We start from the raw sequence: 21023 nt of genomic DNA on the forward strand, positions 1-21023 counted from the left end.
AGCTTCGAAAACAAGTGGTTACCAGCTCTCAAAGTTCTAGACACTTGGGGAAATTTAACACTGGCTTAAGGCCTTTGTATATGTCCACATTACCAGTGTTCTGCTGGAGGGTGCTTGGAGAAGAGGGAACCCCAAGAAGGCATGTGGGTCCTCCATATGCATGAAATCTGATACTGTTCATAATGGAGAAGAAAGGAAACAAAAACCTTGTTAGCATTAATGTTGAGGCATATCTCTCTCTTTTTCTGCAGTCCCAACACTACTGCTGGTGTTCAGGTTCTTCAGGAAGTCTCCATGTCACGCTACATTCCTCACCCTTTCCTGGTAGTGTCTGTCACTCTGACATCAGTGAGCACAGAGAATGGGATCACCCTGAAAATGCCACAGCAGGTACCATTCCCATATCAGAGCTTTCAAGAGTTTTGTCTCAATCTATAGCATTTCAGATTGATACCAGGAACTGTTTATTTGTCTAGCAAGTAAATATTAAGCATCTAAAATGAAGATACTGGGTTCCAGTGGCAAACTAAACAAACTTGGTTTTTGTTCAGACAATGAAGAAATAATTATGGACATAATTAATTGTAATTGTGATGTACATACCAGAAAGGAGTATATAGGTCATGCTAGGAGTGCATTACAGAAACATGGAATAGTCTAGACAGAGATTTCTGTACCATTTAAACTGAAACCCAAAGGCTGAGTGGTAGTTATCTAAGAGTGGGAATTTTAGGTCAGTGGGAACAGCAGCGCAGAGGCCCACACGTAGGAGAGAAGATGACACAGGGAATTGGAAGAACTCCACAGTGACTGGACTTTATCTTAAAGTCTGGCTTTGTCAGTAAGTCTGTACAGTATTTTAAGCTGGATATTACTAAATCTGAGCTTTGTAATGTTTAGTCTAACCGTAAGAAGGAAAAGGAACCAGAGTGGGACAAAACTGGACATATGGGGAGAAGCTGGGAGGCCCTTGTGACGACCTGGGTGAAGGGCGCCAGTGACCCAACTTGCCAGTGAGAAAGGCGGCGGAAAGAAGTGGAATGAATATAAGATACAAACACTCCATGGTTAGTCAACTTTAAGAGAAATGATAATGCCTTAGTTTGTGGTTAAACCCACATTTTTTAACTTCCTATTCCAAGGTTCCTTCTTTCTAAAAAAATTTTTTTAACGTTTATTTACTTTTGAGAGAGAGAGAGAGAGATAGTGGGGGTGGTGGGGGTGGCGCAGAGAATTTGGGAGACAGAATCTGAAGCAGCTCCAGGCTCCGAGCTGTCAGCACAGAGCCTGATGCGGGGCTCAAACTCACAAACTGTGAGATCATGACCTGAACCAAAGTCGGACACTTTACTGACTGAGCCACCCAGGTGCCCCCAAGTTTCCTTCAGGTATATGAATGGCTTCCAGACTTCATATCAATGTGGAACCCATTTTCAAAGGAGAACTCTGTGTAGATATATTTGTCATCTCTGTCTTCCCAGTCTTTTTATGTCCCATTAAGGCACTTTTGTTCATCTCCTTTAATATCTAGATGCCATTTCCTCGGCAAACTATATTTCATGATAGCCAGAGAGTCATAAGTGTAAGGAAAAGTTCTGTTTTACAGAAGAATTGTAGCTAAAACATGTGGAAGGAAGATAAGAATTACACAGTCACCATTTTGCAGCCCTGAGGAAATAACTGATTTAGACAGTGATCAGGTGAATGGTCAGTGGGGGACTTCACAGTGAGGAGATGAGGTGGCCTTACTAATCCACATTAGCATGCCTGTAAGTGGGAGAACCAGCTGTGGTGTGCTTCCCCAGGGTGATGCAGCATTAGTTCACATGAAGAATTCTGCTGGAAACACTGAACCTGAATAAGCTTCTAGAGTTAAGTTCCATTTTCTAGGAGCACCTGGGTGGCCCAGTTGGTTAAGCATCCAACTTTGGTTCAGGTCATGATCTCACGGTTCGTGGGTTCCAGCCCCACATCAGGCTCTGTGCTGACAGCTCAGAGCCTGGAGCCTGTTTCGGATTCTGTGTTTCCCCCTCTCTCTGACCCTCCCCTACTCACGCTGTCTGTCTGTCTTTCTCTCTCTCTCTCAGAAATAAATTTAAAAAATTTTTTAAAAAGCTTTAGAGCCATAACAATCAAAACGCAGTGCTTAAGAGCATTTGTATCCTGATTCCAACTGGCTATAAAAAGACACTATTGGGGCGCCTGGGTGGCTCAGTCGGTTAAGCGTCCAGCTTCAGCTCAGGTCATGATCTTGGGGTTTGTGGGTTCGAGCCCCATGTTGGGCTCTGTGCTGACAGCTCAGAGCCTGGAGCCTAATTTGGATTCTGTGTCTCCTCTCCCTGCCCCTCCACGCTTGCTCGAGCACACTTGCTCACTCACTTGCTCTCTCAAAAATAAACATTAAAAAATTTTTTTAAAAAAGACACTATTAAAGCAATTAAAGATATTCGATATGCAGTCAGAGGTGACATTAAGGATCACCTGTAGATTTTATTAAATGTACTGGCATTATGATTATATAGGCAAATATCCCAAGTACTTTAGAGTGCATAGCATAGGGGTAAAACAGCATGAAATCTTCTTTTAAAATACTTTGGCATAGTAAATGAAAAAAAGGATGGATGGAGCAAATGTGGCACATCTTGAATAACTATAAATTGGGGTGATGGGGAATCTAGGGGTTCATTGTACTGTTCTCTATACTTTTTATCACATTTGAAGTTTTCATATTAAGGAAAATAAAGGGACTCCTTGTATATCCCAGATTATAGTAGGCAGTCACTGGCACCAATAATACTGGGAACCCCATTTTAAGAGGGCCTTTTCCAGCAGACACATGAGAAGATGCTCAGCTTCATTCATCATCAGGAAACTACAAATCCACAGTGAGCTATCACCTCCTACCTGTCAGAAGGGCTAAAATAAAACACAAGAAACAACGTGTATTGGCAAAGATGTGGAGAAAAAGGAACTTTCATGTGCTGCTGTTGGGAATGCAAACTGGTGCAGCCACTATTAAAGACAGTATGGAGTTTCCTTAGAAAGTTAAAAATAGTACTACCCTATGATCCAGTAATCACACTACTGGGAATTGACCCAAAAAAATACACAAACCGTAATTCAGAGGGATGCATGTACCCTTATATTTACTGCAGCATTATTGACAATAGCCAGACTATGGAAGTATTCATTGACATATGAATGATAAAGAAGATGTGGTATATACTGTAGAATATTACTCAGCCATAAATGAAATCTTACCATTGGCAATAACGTGGATGGATCTAGAGAGTACAGTGCTAAGTGAAGTAAGTCAAGGAAAGACAAATATCATTTGATTTCACTGTATGTGGAATTTAAGAAACAAAACAAATGAGCCAAGGAAAAAGAAACCAAGAAACAGACTCTTAACTGTAGAGAACAAACCTGATGTCACCAGAGGCGAGGTGGGTGGGGGATGGGTGAAATCATGATAGGGATTAAGGAGTGCACTTGAGATGAGCACCCGGCGATGGATGGAAGTGTTGAATGGCTATATTGTACACCTGAAACTAATGTAACACTGCATATTAATTGGAATTAAAAAAATAAAAAAGTTCTAATAAGGTAAAGAGCAGATGAAGAAGTTGAAATGCAGTAGGAAATAGACTGATTACATTTTGCACAGAGGGAAGACCCAGATTGCCACAGCAAGGCAAGTCTGGATTCAGTATTAAAGATTAAAGAAATCCCAACAGTGAAAACTGTTTAAAACCAGGGAGATGGCCTCCGTTATGAGAGGGCCCCCTGGTCTCTGAAGCTCCTAAGAAGAATGGTCTCCCAGGGAGTTCTTAGGGTAAGGGATGGTATGTTTGCTTCTTTCAAATTTAGCATTTTGGGGATACAAATAGTCCCTGCTTTTATGTTAAGTTTCTGAAAAGCTTATTAAAATTGCTTGAAAGTGCTGTTATAGTCAGCTGGTCTTCCATATTGTGATACAGAGTGTTGAATGCATGGGTTCACATGAAGGAAAGAGAAATGGGTACGTTCGTTTTATGAGGTAATGTGAAAACGTAGTGAAATTCGCCCGTTTTAACACCCCACGGTGGTCATTGTGAACACTGGTCGTGTGTGGTAAATCGTAGGAGGTCCTCATAAGGTGTTTGGGGAGGTGTTACGGTTTCTCTGCCGGTCCCCGGGCACACTGTTCTGATTCTTGGGATTGCGTATTCATTTTTCTTTGTCCTCTGCTGTCAGGCTCTTACAGTTGCCACACGTCTTTTAATTTCCATTTTCCTTCTCCTACCTCCAGGTTCTATGTTGTTTCTCGTGTATTTTGGAAAGGTAATCCAGTTTTTAGTTTTCATGTCTTTCTGTGCTAAATGGGGAACCACAACTTCTCTCCAAGTAAAGTTCTTGGTCTTTGTAATACTTGCTTGGAGATTTTGTCATTTTTATTTTTTAAATTTCTGCTTTTTTGTAAATTAACAGCAGTTCTTTTTTTTATGTTTTATTTTTATTTTTGAGAGAGAGAAAGCAGTGAGCAAGCAGGGGAGGGGCAGGGAGAAAGAGGGAGACAGAAGCTGAAGCAGGCACCAGGCTCTGAGCTGTCAGCAGAGCCTGATGCAGGGCTGGAACCCATGAACGGCAAGATCATGACCTGAGCTGAAACCAGATGCTTAACCGGCTGAACCAGTTGAACTAGGCATCCCAGTAACAGTTCTTATTACAGTTATTACCTACTTGGATACAGCCTGAAGAAAAAGTGAATGACAAAATCCATGAATCTTCTGGACGCTCTTGCATTTCTTATACACAGTTCCTGTAGTGTCTCAAAGCCAGGACAAAAGAGCATTTTGAGTAACTACTTTGCAGTAGAACATGTACGGTGTCTGCTGTTTTCCTGACTGGACCCTAAATAATGCAGCTCAAATTCATCCTGTCAGCAAGCCTCGAGCTGGGACACAGTCTCACCCTTTCCTTCCTAAAATTCTTCCTTCTGTGGTTTGTGTGACGCCGGGCTCCCCTGTCCCTTCCTGCCTCCGGATGCCTTCCCAGTGGAGCGTGCTTTGCCTGAGGAAGCTTGTCCGCTTCCTTCAGTTCACCAGCTCACCGTGGCCGCGACGTGCTCCTCCGTGCTCGGTTCCTCTCTCTCAGCATTTTTACTTGCAGGTCTTCAGGGTCTTTCACATTTCATCAGTGATGAAATGAAACCATTCAGTTTTCCCTTCCTTATTACCTACCTTCTCCTAACTTGTCAGTGCTACCCGGCACCTCCTCTCAGTGTGGCGCCCTGAAATCCTCTTCGATTCCCTTCTCTCTTCCTGCCTCTCATGTCTGTGGTGTCTGTGAGCTTTTATTTATTTATTTATTTATTTACTTACTTACTTAGGTAAGTCAGAATATAAAAATGCTCTTCTTTACAAGTGAAAACTTCTTGATATCTGATATTTCCCTGTAAAACAATACTTTTCAACCTTCAGCCAGGTGAGAGGGTTTTTGTTTTATTTTTTTTACATTTTATTTTATTTTTGAGAGAGACAGAGCACAAGTGGGGGAGGGGCAGAGAGAGAATGCAACAGAAACAGAAGCAGGCTCTAGGTTCCGTGCTGTCAGCACAGAGCCTGATGCAGGGCTCAAACTCACAAACCATTAGATCATGACCTGAGCCAAAGTCAGACACTTAACCAACTGAGCCATCCAGGCACCCATAGGAGAGAGGGTTTTTAATAAGGAGTTCTCTACCTTAGAATTTGATTGAAATTATCCATAATGAAGAGGCAGACTCAAGCATTCACTCCTAAAGTCAGCCAATATCTCAGATTTCTTGTTTATTTATTTTTAAAGAGAGTGTGAGCAGGGGGAGGGACAGATAGAGAGGGAGAGAGCGAGAATCCCAAGCAGGCTCTGCATTGTCAGCACGTAGCCTGATGCAGGGCTCAAATCCACAAACCGTGAGATCATGACCTGAGCCAAAATCAAGAGTCGGATGCCTTACCAATTGAGCCACCCAGGTGCCCCTGGATAGCTCAGAACTTTTATTAAGGCTCTTACTTAAGAATCATAAGTAGTGGCTTATTTCTTGCCCTTTTTTTTTTTTAGCCTGGTTTTCCAAGCCCTCCTTGAAGGTCTATTATGTGTTTTCCTCATAACATTCATAATCTAGTCACTTTGCCGAAAGAAATGTTCTGTCTCGGTGTCATTCACATGATGTTCTTCATCTGGATAATCAGCCCCTTTCCTTCCTCCCGGGTGTCATCCTCACCCTTCAGGCCCATCTCACCCTGTAAGCCTTCCTCTGGCTGTGCCAGCGAGGTCACTGAAGGGTCTTTCACATTTATGAACTTCTGAAGTCCTCCTCATAATTCAGCTCTGCCCTTAATTTTATGTTCATTTGTTCTGTTCGTGAATTGCAGTGTGGTCATGGTCGAGTTTGTTATACCATGGCCAGAAAGCAGCCTGTTCTCCACGTTGCCCACGGTACACACTGCATAAACTCTCTTGTGGTTTCACTTGTAAACTGTATCGATTGCAGGGGAGCGGGGGTGGGGGGGATGCTGCAAACCTACAGATTAGCATGAATCTAATTTTTCTTTCAGGCTCGTGATGCAGAGAGCATTATGCTAAATCTCGCAGGACAGCTCATCATGATGCAAAGGGACAGATCGGGGCCTCAGATCCGGGAGAAGGACAGTCACCCTAACCAAAGGAAGCTTGTGAGTAAAATAAAAGTCATTTAGAACATTAAGGATGAAGGGATAAAAGAATTTAAATGGAGAGCATTGTCTTGTGAGTCGCACACTAGGAGAGTGTGTGATATCAGCCTCTAAGCGTCTAGGTATAAGACTGTTTGTAAAGGGTAAATAAGAATGTTCGAAACAATAAAATGTTCCATGTTCCAGATGTTAATGCTTAAGCATTATTATTTGCTAATTCTAATGGGAAAGTAGAATAAATTGATGGAAGTTTGTGGGGTCTTTGGGTTTTGTTTTGTCTTGTTTTTAGATTTAAATATACCTACTTTAAAAGAAAGGCAAGGTACTCTCATTAACTCGAATTCTAAATAGAGTCCCCTGATTTTCCCAAAAGGAGTTGTGCTGTCATATTGAAAGGAAACTAGCACCTAGGAACTTGAGAATGTGCAGATTTAACAGGAAGACCATTGATCTTGTCTTTGCCTCTGCAGCTGCCGTTCTGTCCCCCCGTTGTACTGGCCCAGTCCGTTGAAAATGTGTGGACCACGTGCCGAGCAAATAAACAAAAGCGTCACCTTCTGGAAGCCCTGTGGCTGAGCTGTGGAGGAGCAGGGATGAAAGTTTGGCTCCCTCTCTTCCCGAGGGATCACCGCAAGCCCCACTCCTTCTTGTCCCAGCGGATCATGCTGCCTTTCCACATCAATATTTACCCCCTGGCTGTTCTGTTTGAAGACGCGTTAGTCCTTGGTGCTGTCAATGACACTTTGCTCTATGATTCTTTATACACGCGGAACAGTGCTCGGGAACAGCTGGAGGTGCTCTTCCCTTACTGTGTTGTGGAGAGGACCTCACAGATCTACCTCCACCACATTCTCCGTCAGCTGCTGGTCAGGAACCTCGGGGAGCAGGCCTTGCTCTTGGCCCAGTCCTGCGCTGCGTTACCTTACTTCCCCCATGTGCTGGAGCTCATGCTCCATGAAGTGCTGGAAGAAGAAGCTACCTCACGGGAACCCATTCCCGACCCTCTGCTTCCCACTGTGGCAAAGTTTATCACCGAGTTCCCCCTCTTCCTGCAGACGGTTGTTCACTGTGCTAGGAAGACTGAATATGCCCTGTGGAATTACCTTTTTGCAGCCGTTGGAAACCCCAAGGACTTGTTTGAGGAATGCTTGATGGCTCAGGACTTGGACACAGCTGCCTCTTACCTTATTATCTTACAGGTAACATTTCTCGTCTTGTAAAGATACGAGACATAATGAGCCTAAGCTTAGGAGAGAGAAAAAAGAAATGTCCTGTGTTGAAACTGTGTTTGTGTTAAAGGGATTAAACACGGTCTGGTTTTCTGTTCATTTTGTATCTTCTTTTTGAAGAACTTAGTCTTATTGAATGATGTCAGAAAACTTTTTTGAATTTTTTTTGTTCTTATTTTAATTTTGAGAGATTGACAGAGACAGAGTGTGAGCAGGGGAGGGGAAGAGAGAGAGAGAGAGACACAGAATCTGAAGCAGGCCCCAAGCTCCGAGCTGTCAGCACAGAGCCCGACATGGGGCTTGAGTTCACAGACTATGAGATCATGACCTGAGCCTAAGTCAGACACTTAACTGACTCAGCCACCCAGGCACCCCAGAAAGCTTTTTTGAATATCATGAAATAACCCTGCAAAGATTTTTTCTTTTTTAAGTTTATTTATTTTGAGAGAATGCAAGCAAGCGGAAGTGGAGCAGAGAAAGAGAGAGAGAATCTTGAGCCAGCACAGAGTACAACTTGGAGCTTGAACCCACAAACCAGGAGATCACAGCCTGAGCCAAAACCAAGAGCTGGACGTTTAACTGACTGAGCCACCCAGTTGCCCCCGCAAGGTTTCTTAAAAGTCCTGTTTGTCCATAAATAGGCCTGAAACTGATTAATGAGTTTATGGTAGTATTTTGAATAATACTGTATATTATTATATGTATAGGGTAGTAGTATATACTACATATATAGAGTATAATACATATAATAACATGCACATATTACATAGGAAACATAATAATAAAGAATTACTTTTAATATGAGCAGGTTTGGGCTCATATTAGTTCATTTGAGCTACTTGAGCCTCCCACCGGCTCACAGTGTTTCCTCATGTGTGGAGTTGCTGAGGAGGCTGGTCCTGGCCGAGCATTTGTGTTAGGCTGCCGTAGCAAGCTGAGAAAACTCGGGCGGCCACAGTAATTACCCTCCTAGCACATGGTGACTCCTGAAAATGTGTTTCATTGTGTGTTTGACAGAGGGGGTTCATAGTTGTTGTTCTTATCAGTCTGATACACATTTGACAGGCTACACTTTCATTGATATGAGAGGTAACCATAAACTGGGTTTAAACTCTGCCTGGAGCACATTTCTTATGTGCTTATTTGCTTCATTAGCACTGCTCAGAACCAGAGGAAGTAATCCAGTGGAAGCTGGATGGCCCTGTAAGAGTGATTCTTACACTGTAATTCTGTGATTCCTTGGCTAGGGTAAAAAAAATGCCACAGAATGATAAAAATAGAAACAAAATAAATGCAGCTGGTTTTTGTTTTAGGTCACCCCTTAGACTTTCAGTGACCTCCCAAACAATGGAATTGGAAACTTTTTCTCTCAGAATTCCAGCATTCCTGTGGGTTGTCAGATAATAATTACAGTTAAATTAGCCTTTCCCTGAAGGCCGAGGTAGGCGGTGAGGTTAAGTCTGTGAAGGAATTACTGAGAATGCCCATTGTGTAGCAGAACTACAGACCGTTGCCCAGAGCCACGAGCACTTTCGTCACATCCTCCACAAACTGTCACAAGAGGCTGACCTGAGCTTTTTGGAGTCAGGCAAACCTAGCTTTTCTGCTGGTTGTAAGTTCCTGAACTCTGTTTCCTCATGTGTAAAATAGAAATGGCATAAAGTACTTGACAGACTCAGTAGGAACATGGAAGAGAAGACTGTTAAACACTCCCCTACAGCAGCGTGGCTGCATTCCTTCTCGGGTTGAGAAACCATGGAGGGAAAGAATTGCTCGTACTTCCAAATACTGCGTATAAAAATTTTGTATAAAAATTTTTCTTTGGTTGTTTTTGTAGAACATGGAAGTTCCAGCAGTAAGTAGGCAACATGCCACCCTCCTGTTCAACACGGCCCTGGAACAAGGCAAATGGGACCTATGTCGACACATGATTCGATTTCTTAAAGCCATTGGCTCTGGAGAATCTGAGACCCCTCCATCCACACCTACAGCTCAGGTCGGTTGCAAAGTTGCACAGCTTCTCTAGTCCACACACCTCCATGGATCTTTCTCTAACTCTACTGCACATCGTGTGTAATCCTAGGAACCCAGTTCAAGTGGTGGATTTGAGTTCTTCAGGAATCGAAGCATCAGTTTATCCCAGTCAGCTGAAAATGTTCCTGCTAGTAAATTCAGCTTACAGAAAACACTGAGTATGCCATCCGGTCCTTCTGGAAAAAGGTAAAAGAATAGCGAGTCGTTGCTGTACTGAGGGCACTCTGACACGTGTCATTGCTGTGAGGGCACTCTGTGACACGTGGCATTGCTGTGAGGGTGTTCTGACACCTGGCGTTGCTGTGAGGCACTCTGTGACCCGCGGTGTTGCTGTGAGGCACTCTGTGACACGTGGTGTTGCAGGGTGTTTGTGAATTGAGTCTTATGAAAACCACTGCTGGCTTCAAAGGCAGTTCCTTTTTCCATTTCTGAAAGGCTTGAAGACCACACAAAATGCTTCCCTTCTTCCTTCCACCGCATTTCCCTTCATTACTCTTTGCACGGTTTCTGTTCCTTGTCCTGGAGTAGGTCTTGTGTACCCATTCTGAATGTGGGTAGCTTTGTATTACCCTGATAATAGAGGCCCGGAATAAAAAGGAAGGTAATTGAATCTGCACATAATCAAAAAGCCTCCTTTACCTTTCTTTCTAACTGTACCTCTTGCTGAAAAAATAAAAATTTAGTCCCAATTTACTTGACTCTCTTGTGACTCTTTTGATTGGAGAAATGATTAAACAGTGGGAGGACCAAGGGGAAGTAACCTGAACACAAAAACCTGCATCGCACAGAGTTGGGTTGTTGTCTCCTGGGAGGTAACTGGGAACTCATACCGAACGTTATAAAATATAATTTCCTCTGGTTTGTGAGGCGGTCGGCGCCAGTGCTCCTTCCTCTGCTGTTCCACGTTCTTAGCTCTTGTCTTTTCTTTTCCCTAGTCTTTTCTTTTATATTCTGTCTTTATTGTTACTACCATGTCAGACCTACACTGAGAACTTACTGAACCTTTTTTATCATGATATTTTACTGCTTTTTCCTATCACAGCCATTTATACCACCCTCACTCCCAGCGTACATGCACATAGTCACGGGCTGTGCTCAGGTAACATGCAGCCACAGGGCACTCTCAGCAGCTGCCACCCTCAGCCATACCCTCAACATACTAAGCGCTCAGTACGTTCATGGTTCTGGGCATTTACATGTATGTGTCTTTTCATCCTTACAACCTGTTAACACACATTGTAGAGGTGAAGAAACAGAGGCCCGCAACGTAAACTTGGTTATGTTCACACAACCAGTGAGAGGTCAAGTCCCAATCTGAATCTAGAGTCTTCCAGTAACGCCTCTCATGAAGACACCACATTACCCACTTACCAAACCAGCCATCCCATGTCAGCCCGTAGGAGTGACTACATAGTCAGGCTGCAAGGTTCTAAACATTGGCTGTATGTTTATGTGTCTGCTGATCTCCCAGTTCCCTGGAGAGACTTCATGGTGCTTTGCGTCTCTCTGCTCCGTTTCTTTGGTCTGATCTCCTTGCCTCTTCAACTATAGCATTATTTGCTCCCTTTCTTTCCTTCAGCCAGTCACCACCCTCCTCTGGGTTTGGCCATGTCTGTCTCCTCTTTTTCTTTTTTTAACTTTTTAAAAATGTTTTATTTATTTCTGAGTGTCTCCTCTTTTTCCTATCCCATACTTCATTCTCCAAATATGGTTTAAGAGCCTGCTGTGTTCCATGTATTGTTGGGCAGCTTGTGGTGTCATGTAGAGGAAAGCCGTGATCCTTTATCTTCATTCAGTCCCGAGTTACATCTGGATCCCTTCCCTCCTTCTCTTGCATGATCATTGCTACCACACGGAACTCCGTGGAGCCTTCCAGGGACGGTTTTTCTGTAGGTTTCTCGTCTTCCCACTTGCAGATGGAGCAAAGACAGCGACTGTGCTGAGAACATGTACATTGATATGATGCTCTGGAGACATGCCCGGCGTCTCTTAGAAGAAGTTCGGCTGAAGGACCTCGGCTGCTTTGCAGCCCAGCTGGGCTTTGAACTCATCAGTTGGCTGTGCAAGGAGCGCACCCGAGCCGCGCGGGTGGACAACTTTGTGCTGGCCCTGAAGAGACTCCACAAAGACTTCCTGTGGCCGCTTCCGATCATCCCAGCTGCTTCTGTCAGCTCTCCTTTCAAGAATGGAAAATACCGAACAGGTAACATAAGCTTGTGTCACTCGAACAAGAGTTGTGTTTCACTGCAAGTATTTGGACTTTTTGTTTAGTCAGTATTTCCAGAAGTCTTTTCATTCCAAACTCAGGAAAAGATAAAAGTCAACTTTTTGCACATCAGTGGAACATCCACCATTTGACCAGGGATGTAAATAAAATAAAGTAGAACTAGGTCTCTTAAGTCTTGTGACTTTATGGTTTAATTTATAAATCTAGCCACTGTTACCAGATTATCAACAAGTTGAAAACTGGCTGAATATAGCTACCACCACATTTACCTTACTGTGGGAAATTATGGAATTGGTTGGTCACGGACCTGAAAAGCAGCTAAATTGTGATTTATCTGGTAGGACATTCCAGAGAAGTGGCAAAAATGCATCTTTGAGGGGCGCCTGGGTGGCTCAGTCGGTTGAATGTCCAACTTCAGCTCGGGTCATGATCTCACAGTTCACGAGTCTGAGCCCGCATGAGGCTCTGTGCTGACAGCTCGGAGCCTGGAACGTGCTGCAGATTCTGGGTCTTCCTCACTCTTTGACCCTCCCCTGCTCACACTCTGTTTCTTTCATTCAAAAATAAGTGTTTAAAAAAATTTTTTTAAATGCGTCTTTGAGGGCTTGGGCTGTCTTCCTATCTAGGAGAAGACAAACTGTGGAACTGTTGTGGTGAAAGAAATATTAAAGTTTTTTAGTTCAGATCTTTTTTTTTTTTAATGTTTATTTTTGAGAGAGAGCGCAAGCAGGCGAGGGGCAGAGAGAGAGAGAGACACAGAATCTGAAGCAGCTCCAGGCTCTGAGCTGTCAGTACAGAGCCCAATGCAGGGCTTAAGCCCATGAACCATGAGATCATGATCCAAGCCGAAGTTGGATGCTTAACTGACTGAACCACCCAGGTGCCCTTTTTTTGTTTAATTTTATTTTTTAATGTTTGTTTATTTTTGAGAGAGTGCAAGTGGGGGAGGGGCAGAGAGAAAGAGACAGATTTTGAAGTAGGAGCTCAGGCGTTTTAAAGAAAATTGTTGTAAATCATTAATAGTCATGAACATCCAAACAAAAACCTTTTATTAAGGCATTTGGAAACTTCATCTTATCTTAACCAAGGGAAATCACTTAAAAGATGAACAGAATAAATCCTGTTTAGTGCTGGTAAGAGCTGTAGTGAAGGAGACGGACTGTCAGATGGCAGTACCTGGTCAGTCTGTCCTGTAGTCCACGTTCCTGGTTCGTGCGCAGTGGTGCAGTGTGGGACAGCAATTAGCTTTGCCCTTTCAGTGTTTGGGAGTAGTGGGGAGAGAAGCTGAAATCACTGAATTGGAAATGTTAGTACATGCATCTTGAATTTCCACTTTCTTGTTTTTGGGCCTACCTTGGGGTAGGAGAGCAGCTACTGAAGTCTCAGTCAGCAGACCCTTTTCTAAACCTTGACATGGACGCTGGGGTCTCGACTGTACAGCGAAGTCAGAGCTGGCTCAGCAGCATCGGCCCCACCCACCATGAGATAGACATGGCCTCATCCCATGGACCACAGATGCAAGATGCCTTCCTGTCACCTTTATCTAATAAAGGTAAGTGTCGTTTTATTTATTTTCCAGTGTTTTATTTATTTTTGAGAGAGAGACAGAGTAAGAGTGGAGGAGGAGCAGAGAAAGGCAGACACAGAATCTGAAGCAGGCTCCAGGCTCCGAGCCATCAGCACAGAGCCTGACACGGGGCTCAAGCTCACAAACCACAAGATCATGACCTGAGCCAGAGTCCGACACTCAACCGACTGAGCCGCCCAGGCGTCCTGATAAATGTCATTTTATCTCAGCTCTTCTTCACTTCCTTTGGAAAGTTTTTGTGCTGTAGTGCTAAAAATAGAGCCTTACTCTTTGCATGTAGGTCCTTGAGGGTTAGTCATTAGAATCTGCTACAGAAGGGACCGTTCCTAGAACAAGGCCCCACTGGCCTTTACTGTCCTTTGCCGAATTTATTTTAGATGAATGAAGTAGGTAAACTCTCATTCCAGGTCAGAGCTGATACATGAAACTTGGTAATTGATTTTGATGAAACAAACACTAAGCTTGAACTTGAAGTAAGCAAACCGTTACCTCTATGTAAGGAATGCCTGCCCTTCTCCTAAGTAGCCGTGGGTCATACAGAATTGTACTGTTATCTTCTAATTTTTATTTTACTGATAAAAATTTGTGGAATTTTTTTTTCCTCTTGTGAGTGTTAACGTAATATCCTTAATTTTGCCTCCTCGTTTTCAGAGCCTAATCTATATTTACTATCTGGCCTTTCACCAGAAACAGAGTGTGGGCATCCATACTGGGGGAACTGAAAATTGAAGAAGTTTTAAAATGCCTCAGGTTGTTAGGTTTAGAGTTACAGGGGTATGAGTAGGAGGTGGTCTGATCGTCAGCAGTTTTTTCTTTTTTTTCTTTTTTTTTTTTTTTACGGTTTTCTGGTTATTTATTTTTAAATAGTTTGTTGTCAAGTTGGTTTCCATATAACACCCAGTGTTCATCCCCACAAGTGGCCTCCTCCATGCCCATCTCCCCCCTTCCCCTCCCCCCCACCCCCATCAGCCCTCAGTTTGTTCTCAGCATTCAGGAGTCTCTCATGGTTTGCCTCCCTCCCTCTCCCCCACTATTTTTCCCCTTCTCCCCCACGGTCCTCCGTTAAGTTCCTCCTAATCCTCCTATACGTGCAAACATCGGCAGTTTAATTAATGGCGAGGCATTTGCCTGGTCGTTGATTTTCAGTCTGTCCTGTTTCGTGAACCTCTGCCTTTGTGGAGAAGCTTGTGGCTGCATTTCCTTTTGTCGAAATTGTGGAAGACACACACTATGTACCATCTCCAGCATTTTTCCGAGTAGACTTCATTAGTGTCTACTACGGTCACATGGTTGTGCAGCCAGCCTCCAGAGCGCTTTCTTCCTGGCTAACGTTCGGTCCCCAGTGCTGGCATCCGACCCCTGTGCTGTGATTGTTTTCTCCCCATTTTTTTTTAACCCCTTGCAGTATTTTCATTGATGAAACTTGCTTCTGTGGATTTTCTCAAAGTGTGAACTTTGGTGATTGCATCTTCATTGCTCAGCACTCTCCTCTGTATTTCTTGTTCATTAATAATTGCATCTAAAGACCATGTCACATTCTGGCTAGATTGGTTTTGGAGGCAGGCAAGACTACTTCACAGGTGCCGTGTGTTTCTCTGTGCCTGGTTCTCTCTCATGAATTTTTTTTTTTTAAATATTTACTACTGTTAATATAACACAGGAATTTTAGCAGTGGATTTAATGTTTGAGTTTCAAAATTCTGAGCAGAAATCCACATGTGAGAAACTGCTGATATTTAAAATTAAACCTTTTCTTCATGAAGCCAGTTTGTAACTTTTGGCCCTTTTTCATCAGGTGACGAATGCAGTATTGGTTCAGCCACAGACTTGACTGAAAGTAGCTCCGTGGTGGATGGGGACTGGACACTGGTGGATGAGAACTTCTCCACACTCAGTTTAACTCAGTCAGAGCTGGAGCACATCTCCATGGAGTTGGCCAGCAAGGGGCCTCATAAATCCCAGGTCCAGCTTCGGTGAGTTCTCAGCTTTTCGGAAGCACAGGATGTCTGCTCGGGACGCTCGGGTGTACAGGGCTGCCTTCCTCACGACCACTGCCCGTGCCTCTACCTGTGGCTCCTCAGTGCCCATCACTGTGTTCTGCTCACACACAGGTACTTGCTGCACATGTTCATGGAGGCAGGGTGTCTGGACTGGTGTGTCGTCATAGGCCTGATTCTCAGAGAGTCCTCCGTAATCAGCCAGATTCTGCTTCTCATCCAGTCTTCAGAGGTGGATGGAGAGATGTTACAGAACATAAAGACGGGACTGCATGCAGTAGACCGATGGGCTTCTACAGACTGGTAAGCGCGGGGCCCCTTAGGCCTCTTACCTCTGCTGTCTTGGGGTGGATCCCACCCTGACCCAGTAAGGGTTAGTTCCGCAGCATTTATTTGGAGACTTTTAGGTTGGTAGAAATAAAAGTGCTTTCACACATTCATTTCTTTTTATTTTATGCTTATGTTGAGAGAGAGAACACAGGGGAGGGCAGAGAGAGAGGGAGACAGAATCTGAAGCAGGCTCCAGGCTCTGTGCTGACAGCAGAGATGCGGGGCTCAAAGGTCTGAGCTGTGAGATTTTATGACCTGAGCCGAAGTCAGACGCTTCCAGGCGCGCCCACACGTTCATTTTTAAAGCGGTTTTCTTTAGTCACCATTTTCTACCCAGCCGTGTGTGTGAGCACAGAGAGGCATGGCACAGGTGATCTCAGAGTTAGGCCGGAGCCGGAGCTCTGCGGTTCTGTGGAACTATAGGTAATAACGTACAAGTATCTGCTGAAAAGAGGAATGTGTGCTTTTACCAGTCCATAGCAGTGACCAGCCAGCCCACTTTAAGACTGAGCGGTTAGAAGCTAAGAGCTTTGGATTCTAGTCCTTTGTAACCAATTATGTGTGGATTTGGGCTTTTCCTTACTTGGAGCTAGTTTTCTTCTAACTTGCTAATAAGTTCACTCAGATCTAGCCTGTGAAGGTTCATTTTCAAGTCTGAAACCCTCTTGGTCCTTAGACTGTGGAGTAGGATTTATTTTTAAGTTTGTTTATCTGAGAAAGAGTGAGTGCAAGTGGTGAGGGAGAGGGTGAGGGAAGGGGGGAGAATATGAATGAATCCCAGGCAGGCTCCACGCTGCCACGACAGAGCCCCATGTGGAGGTTGAACTGAACCAGGAGATCCTGACCTGAGCCTAAACCAAGAGTCGGATGCTTAACCCACGGAGCCACTCAGGCACGTGTGAATTCTACTCTATGATTGGAGAAGGTCCGTTCTTGCCCTTGGAGCTCAGAGACGTAAGACGCACACTCGAAGTGCTGCCCGCTCTGTGCTGGCCGGGACACCTGCCCTGTGCCCCCTACCCTCCCCGTGACATCTAGCGTTGACCTCAGTTTCAGCGTTGAGGAGTTTATCCAGAACATTCCATGGAGCATTTCCAGTGTGGCAATAGAGAGCTAATTTCCTTTTCTCTCTCCTTAGTCCTGGATATAAGCCATTTTTAAACATCATTAAGCCACAAGTACAGAAGTTCAGTGAGCTGACAGAGGAGCAGGTCCAGCCTGAAGCCTTCCAGCCAGTAACTGTGGGTAAGACTCCTGAACACACTGGTCCCCGGGCAGAGGAAAGCCGTGGCCCCGCGGGCCACAGCAGCCTCCCCGAGGGCGAGGTCGGAGGCAGCAGTCTGGTCAGCAGGAAAGAGGAGGACACAGCCCGAACCGAGGAGGAGGAGTCCTTTCAGGACGGGACTTACGACTGTTGTGTGTCCTAACGACAGTGGCGTGCCGTCACCGTGGGCAGTGGGGACTAGCAGCGGCGTGCAGCCGGGGCACTGCGGCCTTGCTGGACCACGTAACCAGGGAGAACTCAGAGACTCTGGTAAAGTATTATTACGTTTTAACTCTTTCTCTTCTAAGAAATCTGACTCCATAAAAATGTGATATCAAATCATTTTTCATAAGATTTTTTTAAGCTGCAGTGGAAAGTAATAATAAAGAGTACTGTACAGTTGTACATGAGAATATTTTATTCGTAAAGAATGGTAGCTCCTAAACCTTGGGATTGTTTTCCCCTAGACGAGCCTACTTTTTCACTACTTACAGCTTCTTACGTGTTTTCTGGTTCAGCGTGTGTCTGCTTTTTAAAATTAAATGCCAAGGTGCTTGCTGTAGCTCATCAGGTTCTTGAGCTACCCGTGTGCCCCTTCGGATGGAGAGCACTGGGCTCCGTCATCAGGCCTCCTGAACAGCCGCTGCCCTGGCACACCGCGTGGCTGTTGGCGGAGACGTGCTCCTCGGCCTTTGTTAGCCTGTTCGGTCCCAGGCCTGAACTGAGGGAAGCTGTGTGCCTGCTTTCTCAGCAAGCTCGATTCCTGCCCCTCCGTGCGGGCAGAGGTCTAGGGGGTCCTTATCAATTATGCTGTTAGATACCACTAAACTATTTTGTATCCGAGAACTGTATCTTTTTGTGAATACTCTCGTGTAAATATACTGAGGCACTGTTCATATTTTTAGGGCTTATATTACAATCTATAAGGTTTTATGCTGGGTCCTGCATGGCTATTCCTACTCTTGGAGAGAGACAAGGCTTGCTCTTCTTTCCAAACCTGAGCAGTCTTCAGAGAAGAGAACAGGTGTATCAGCTTGGTCATACAGTAACAGAAACAGCCACACTGATCATGAAATGAAACCGGTTTTGTGCAAATTAATGTAGTTTCTTATTTATTGCTTTTGTAAATTGAATAAAAATGGACTTTCATGTAAATAGACTGCTGGATCCTGTATTATCACGGCTACTAAAAATTACTATGTGAACAATGCATTCTTCATTGTAACTTTTAAAATATTTTATGTATTTCTAGATAGGACTTAAAGTTTAGTTTTCATACATTATGAAAACCTATCTGCATACTCCTTAATTGCTTCAGACTAAACACATATTCACGGTATGTACTTCCAGTTACCTTCTGTCAGTATTAATTTAGATAGCTTGTTTGTACTGTGCAATTTGAACAAAGGAATGCAATGTTATTTTTTACAAAAACAAACTTGTTTATTTTTGTAATAACGCTGTATTTGATGTGGACCAAATTCATACCACTATGTAGAACAGCCTCTTCTCGTGGTGCAATTACAGTTTAGAAATAAAACTTGGTCCTCTCTCCTTGCTTTTTAAAGTAAATGGCTGGATACAGCTGTCCTAGCCAGGTTTCCTTTGAAGGGAAACTCAAAACCATTTTGAAATTGCTTAATTCGAACTTCATCAGACTGTCTTAAATTATTGAGTTTGGTAATTTGCTATCATTTACTTTTTACATTACAAGTGCAGTAACTTCATGTCCTCAGACTCCTGAACGGGTGGGATATGTGATCATGGTACCTGCTCTTTCTGGTGCTACTTTATTTAAGCCTTTGTTTTAAACCACCTTCCCCTGAATCTTAGGATAGAAAAATAATGTCTCCCACCTGAGGACGTGCAGCCCAGCAAGAGGGCAGCCTGAAATTTCTCCTCCTGTCCTAATCCATTAGGGGAACTCGCATTGTTTTTGTGTTTGGTGTGAGTATACAGTCGATGAAAAGGTTTTACCATCGTAAACAGCTGTGATCCTTTCGAGTCTTTGCTGCTGGGTCCATGTTGCCCCCTTAGAAGCAGGGCACCAGGAAGGTGTCCTGCGGGGACACCACGAGTGACTCTTCTTCTAGACGGTTTTCCAGGTCGTAGGAATGGGCAGCCCCGAAGCAGAAACATTGGCAGGTTTACAGAAATCTTCTCTTGGTGGTTTGTAATGTACTTTACTTTTTTTTAATTCCTATTTTTATTTTGCCATGTTTGGTTCACATAACTGTTTAAGCCATAATTTTAACCAATGAAATTTCAGTATTCGGTAAAACTATTTGAAGTTTGAATTACTTGCTGATACCAAAACAAGAAGTCATTTGGGGGTAGAGTCAACGTTTGCTTGTAATTAAAGTTGCTGCTACTTCTATAATGTGCGTTTTTGGGTTTTCTTTTTAACTTGGTAAAAACCAAGTAAATGAACCATTAAATGAACTTTGTTCACCACTCAGGCTGATCGCAAAATGTATATTTATTAAAAGCCAAGGAAATATTCTTTTAATTCCACCTCGTAGAATTTTACAAAATAACTACCAATCAAGACAAGTTTAAAATTTACATACAGAATTATATAGCATTGGAGCATCAAGAGTTGGCAGCATCCTATATGCCTGACCACAGAAGTCTAGAAGAGAAATCCATGTGAGGACATGGAAAATGCCCAAAATGTAATTGCGTAAATAGAGACGGGGCACCCGTCTCTAGTAGGTGGGATTACAAGTGATTCTGACTTTGTTTTCCTAAATCTTGGTTTTCGTGGATTTCCCTCTTAAGACATTTTGTATAAATCGAATCATAGAATACATGGCTTTTTCTGTCTGGCTTCTTGCACTTTGCAGGACGTTTTAAAAGTTCATCTTCATATGTTAGTAACTCTAACCGTTTTTAAGGCTGAATAATGTTACACTTTATGCATCTAGTTTATTTATCCATTTGTCAGTTTGAGGATATCTGGGTGGTTACCCCTTCTTGACTAACATGAATGATGCTACTGTGTACATTCACGTACAAGTTTCCATGTGGATCTAAGTTTTCAGTTCTCCCTGGAACTGGAAACGCTGGGTCACGTAACTGGTTTATGTCCTGAGGAAACGCCTAACCATATCCCACAGCGCCTGTGCCATTTTTCACATTCCCACCAGCAGGGGATGTGGGTTCCGGTTTCTCACATCCTCGCCTGTTGTTATACTTTTGGTTATTATGTATGAAGTGTACCATTATGAGGTAGATGTGCATTTGCATGGTGGCTGAGGTCTTTTCATACGGTTATTATCCATTTGCCTGTCTCTGGAGAAAAAGGTCTATTCGCATCATTTGCCCATTTCACAGTTGGGTCATTTATCTTTTTGTTTGCAAGAGTTCCTCATGCATTCTGGACACTAGACCTTTATCAGGTATGATTTGCAAGTATTTTTCTCATGATAAAGGCTTATTTTTTCACTTTCATTGACACTGTCCTTTGAAGCATGAAAGTTTTTCATTTTGGTGAAGTCCACCTTTTTCTTTGGTCACTTGTGCTTTGGGAAACCACTGCCTGACACCAGGTTACGGAGATCTGTGCCTAGATTTTCCTGCAAGAGGAGTTTTTTTCTTTTTTTAAAAGTTTTAGCTCCTACCTTTAGAACTTTGATCCATTTTNAGAGATCTGTGCCT

At 43.6% G+C, this 21023-nt stretch overlaps 1 protein-coding gene across 5 annotated transcripts in view; it reads left to right on the forward strand.

The window, feature by feature from the left end:
- Positions 1 to 19743, forward strand: part of RIC1 (RIC1 partner of RAB6A GEF complex) — a 105204-nt gene extending 85461 nt beyond the window's left edge. For 4 of the 5 annotated variants that reach the window (XM_077759474.1, XM_077759475.1, XM_077759477.1 and 1 more), the window contains 10 exons: positions 252 to 390; positions 6579 to 6695; positions 7166 to 7894; positions 9762 to 9920; positions 10008 to 10144; positions 11875 to 12161; positions 13549 to 13737; positions 15568 to 15745; positions 15884 to 16072; positions 17238 to 19743. In XM_077759474.1, the coding sequence (XP_077615600.1) occupies positions 252 to 390; positions 6579 to 6695; positions 7166 to 7894; positions 9762 to 9920; positions 10008 to 10144; positions 11875 to 12161; positions 13549 to 13737; positions 15568 to 15745; positions 15884 to 16072; positions 17238 to 17526 (2413 nt within the window). In that variant the 3' untranslated portion in view covers positions 17527 to 19743. The remainder of the gene's footprint in view (positions 1 to 251; positions 391 to 6578; positions 6696 to 7165; positions 7895 to 9761; positions 9921 to 10007; positions 10145 to 11874; positions 12162 to 13548; positions 13738 to 15567; positions 15746 to 15883; positions 16073 to 17237) is intronic. The other variant, XR_013334031.1, reaches the window with a different exon arrangement.
- Positions 19744 to 21023: the final 1280 nt, after the last annotated feature.

The sequence above is a fragment of the Crocuta crocuta genome, unplaced genomic scaffold (genome assembly GCF_008692635.1).
Source record: "Crocuta crocuta isolate KB4526 unplaced genomic scaffold, BGI_CrCroc_1.0 scaffold41, whole genome shotgun sequence".
Lineage (NCBI taxonomy): Eukaryota > Metazoa > Chordata > Mammalia > Carnivora > Hyaenidae > Crocuta > Crocuta crocuta.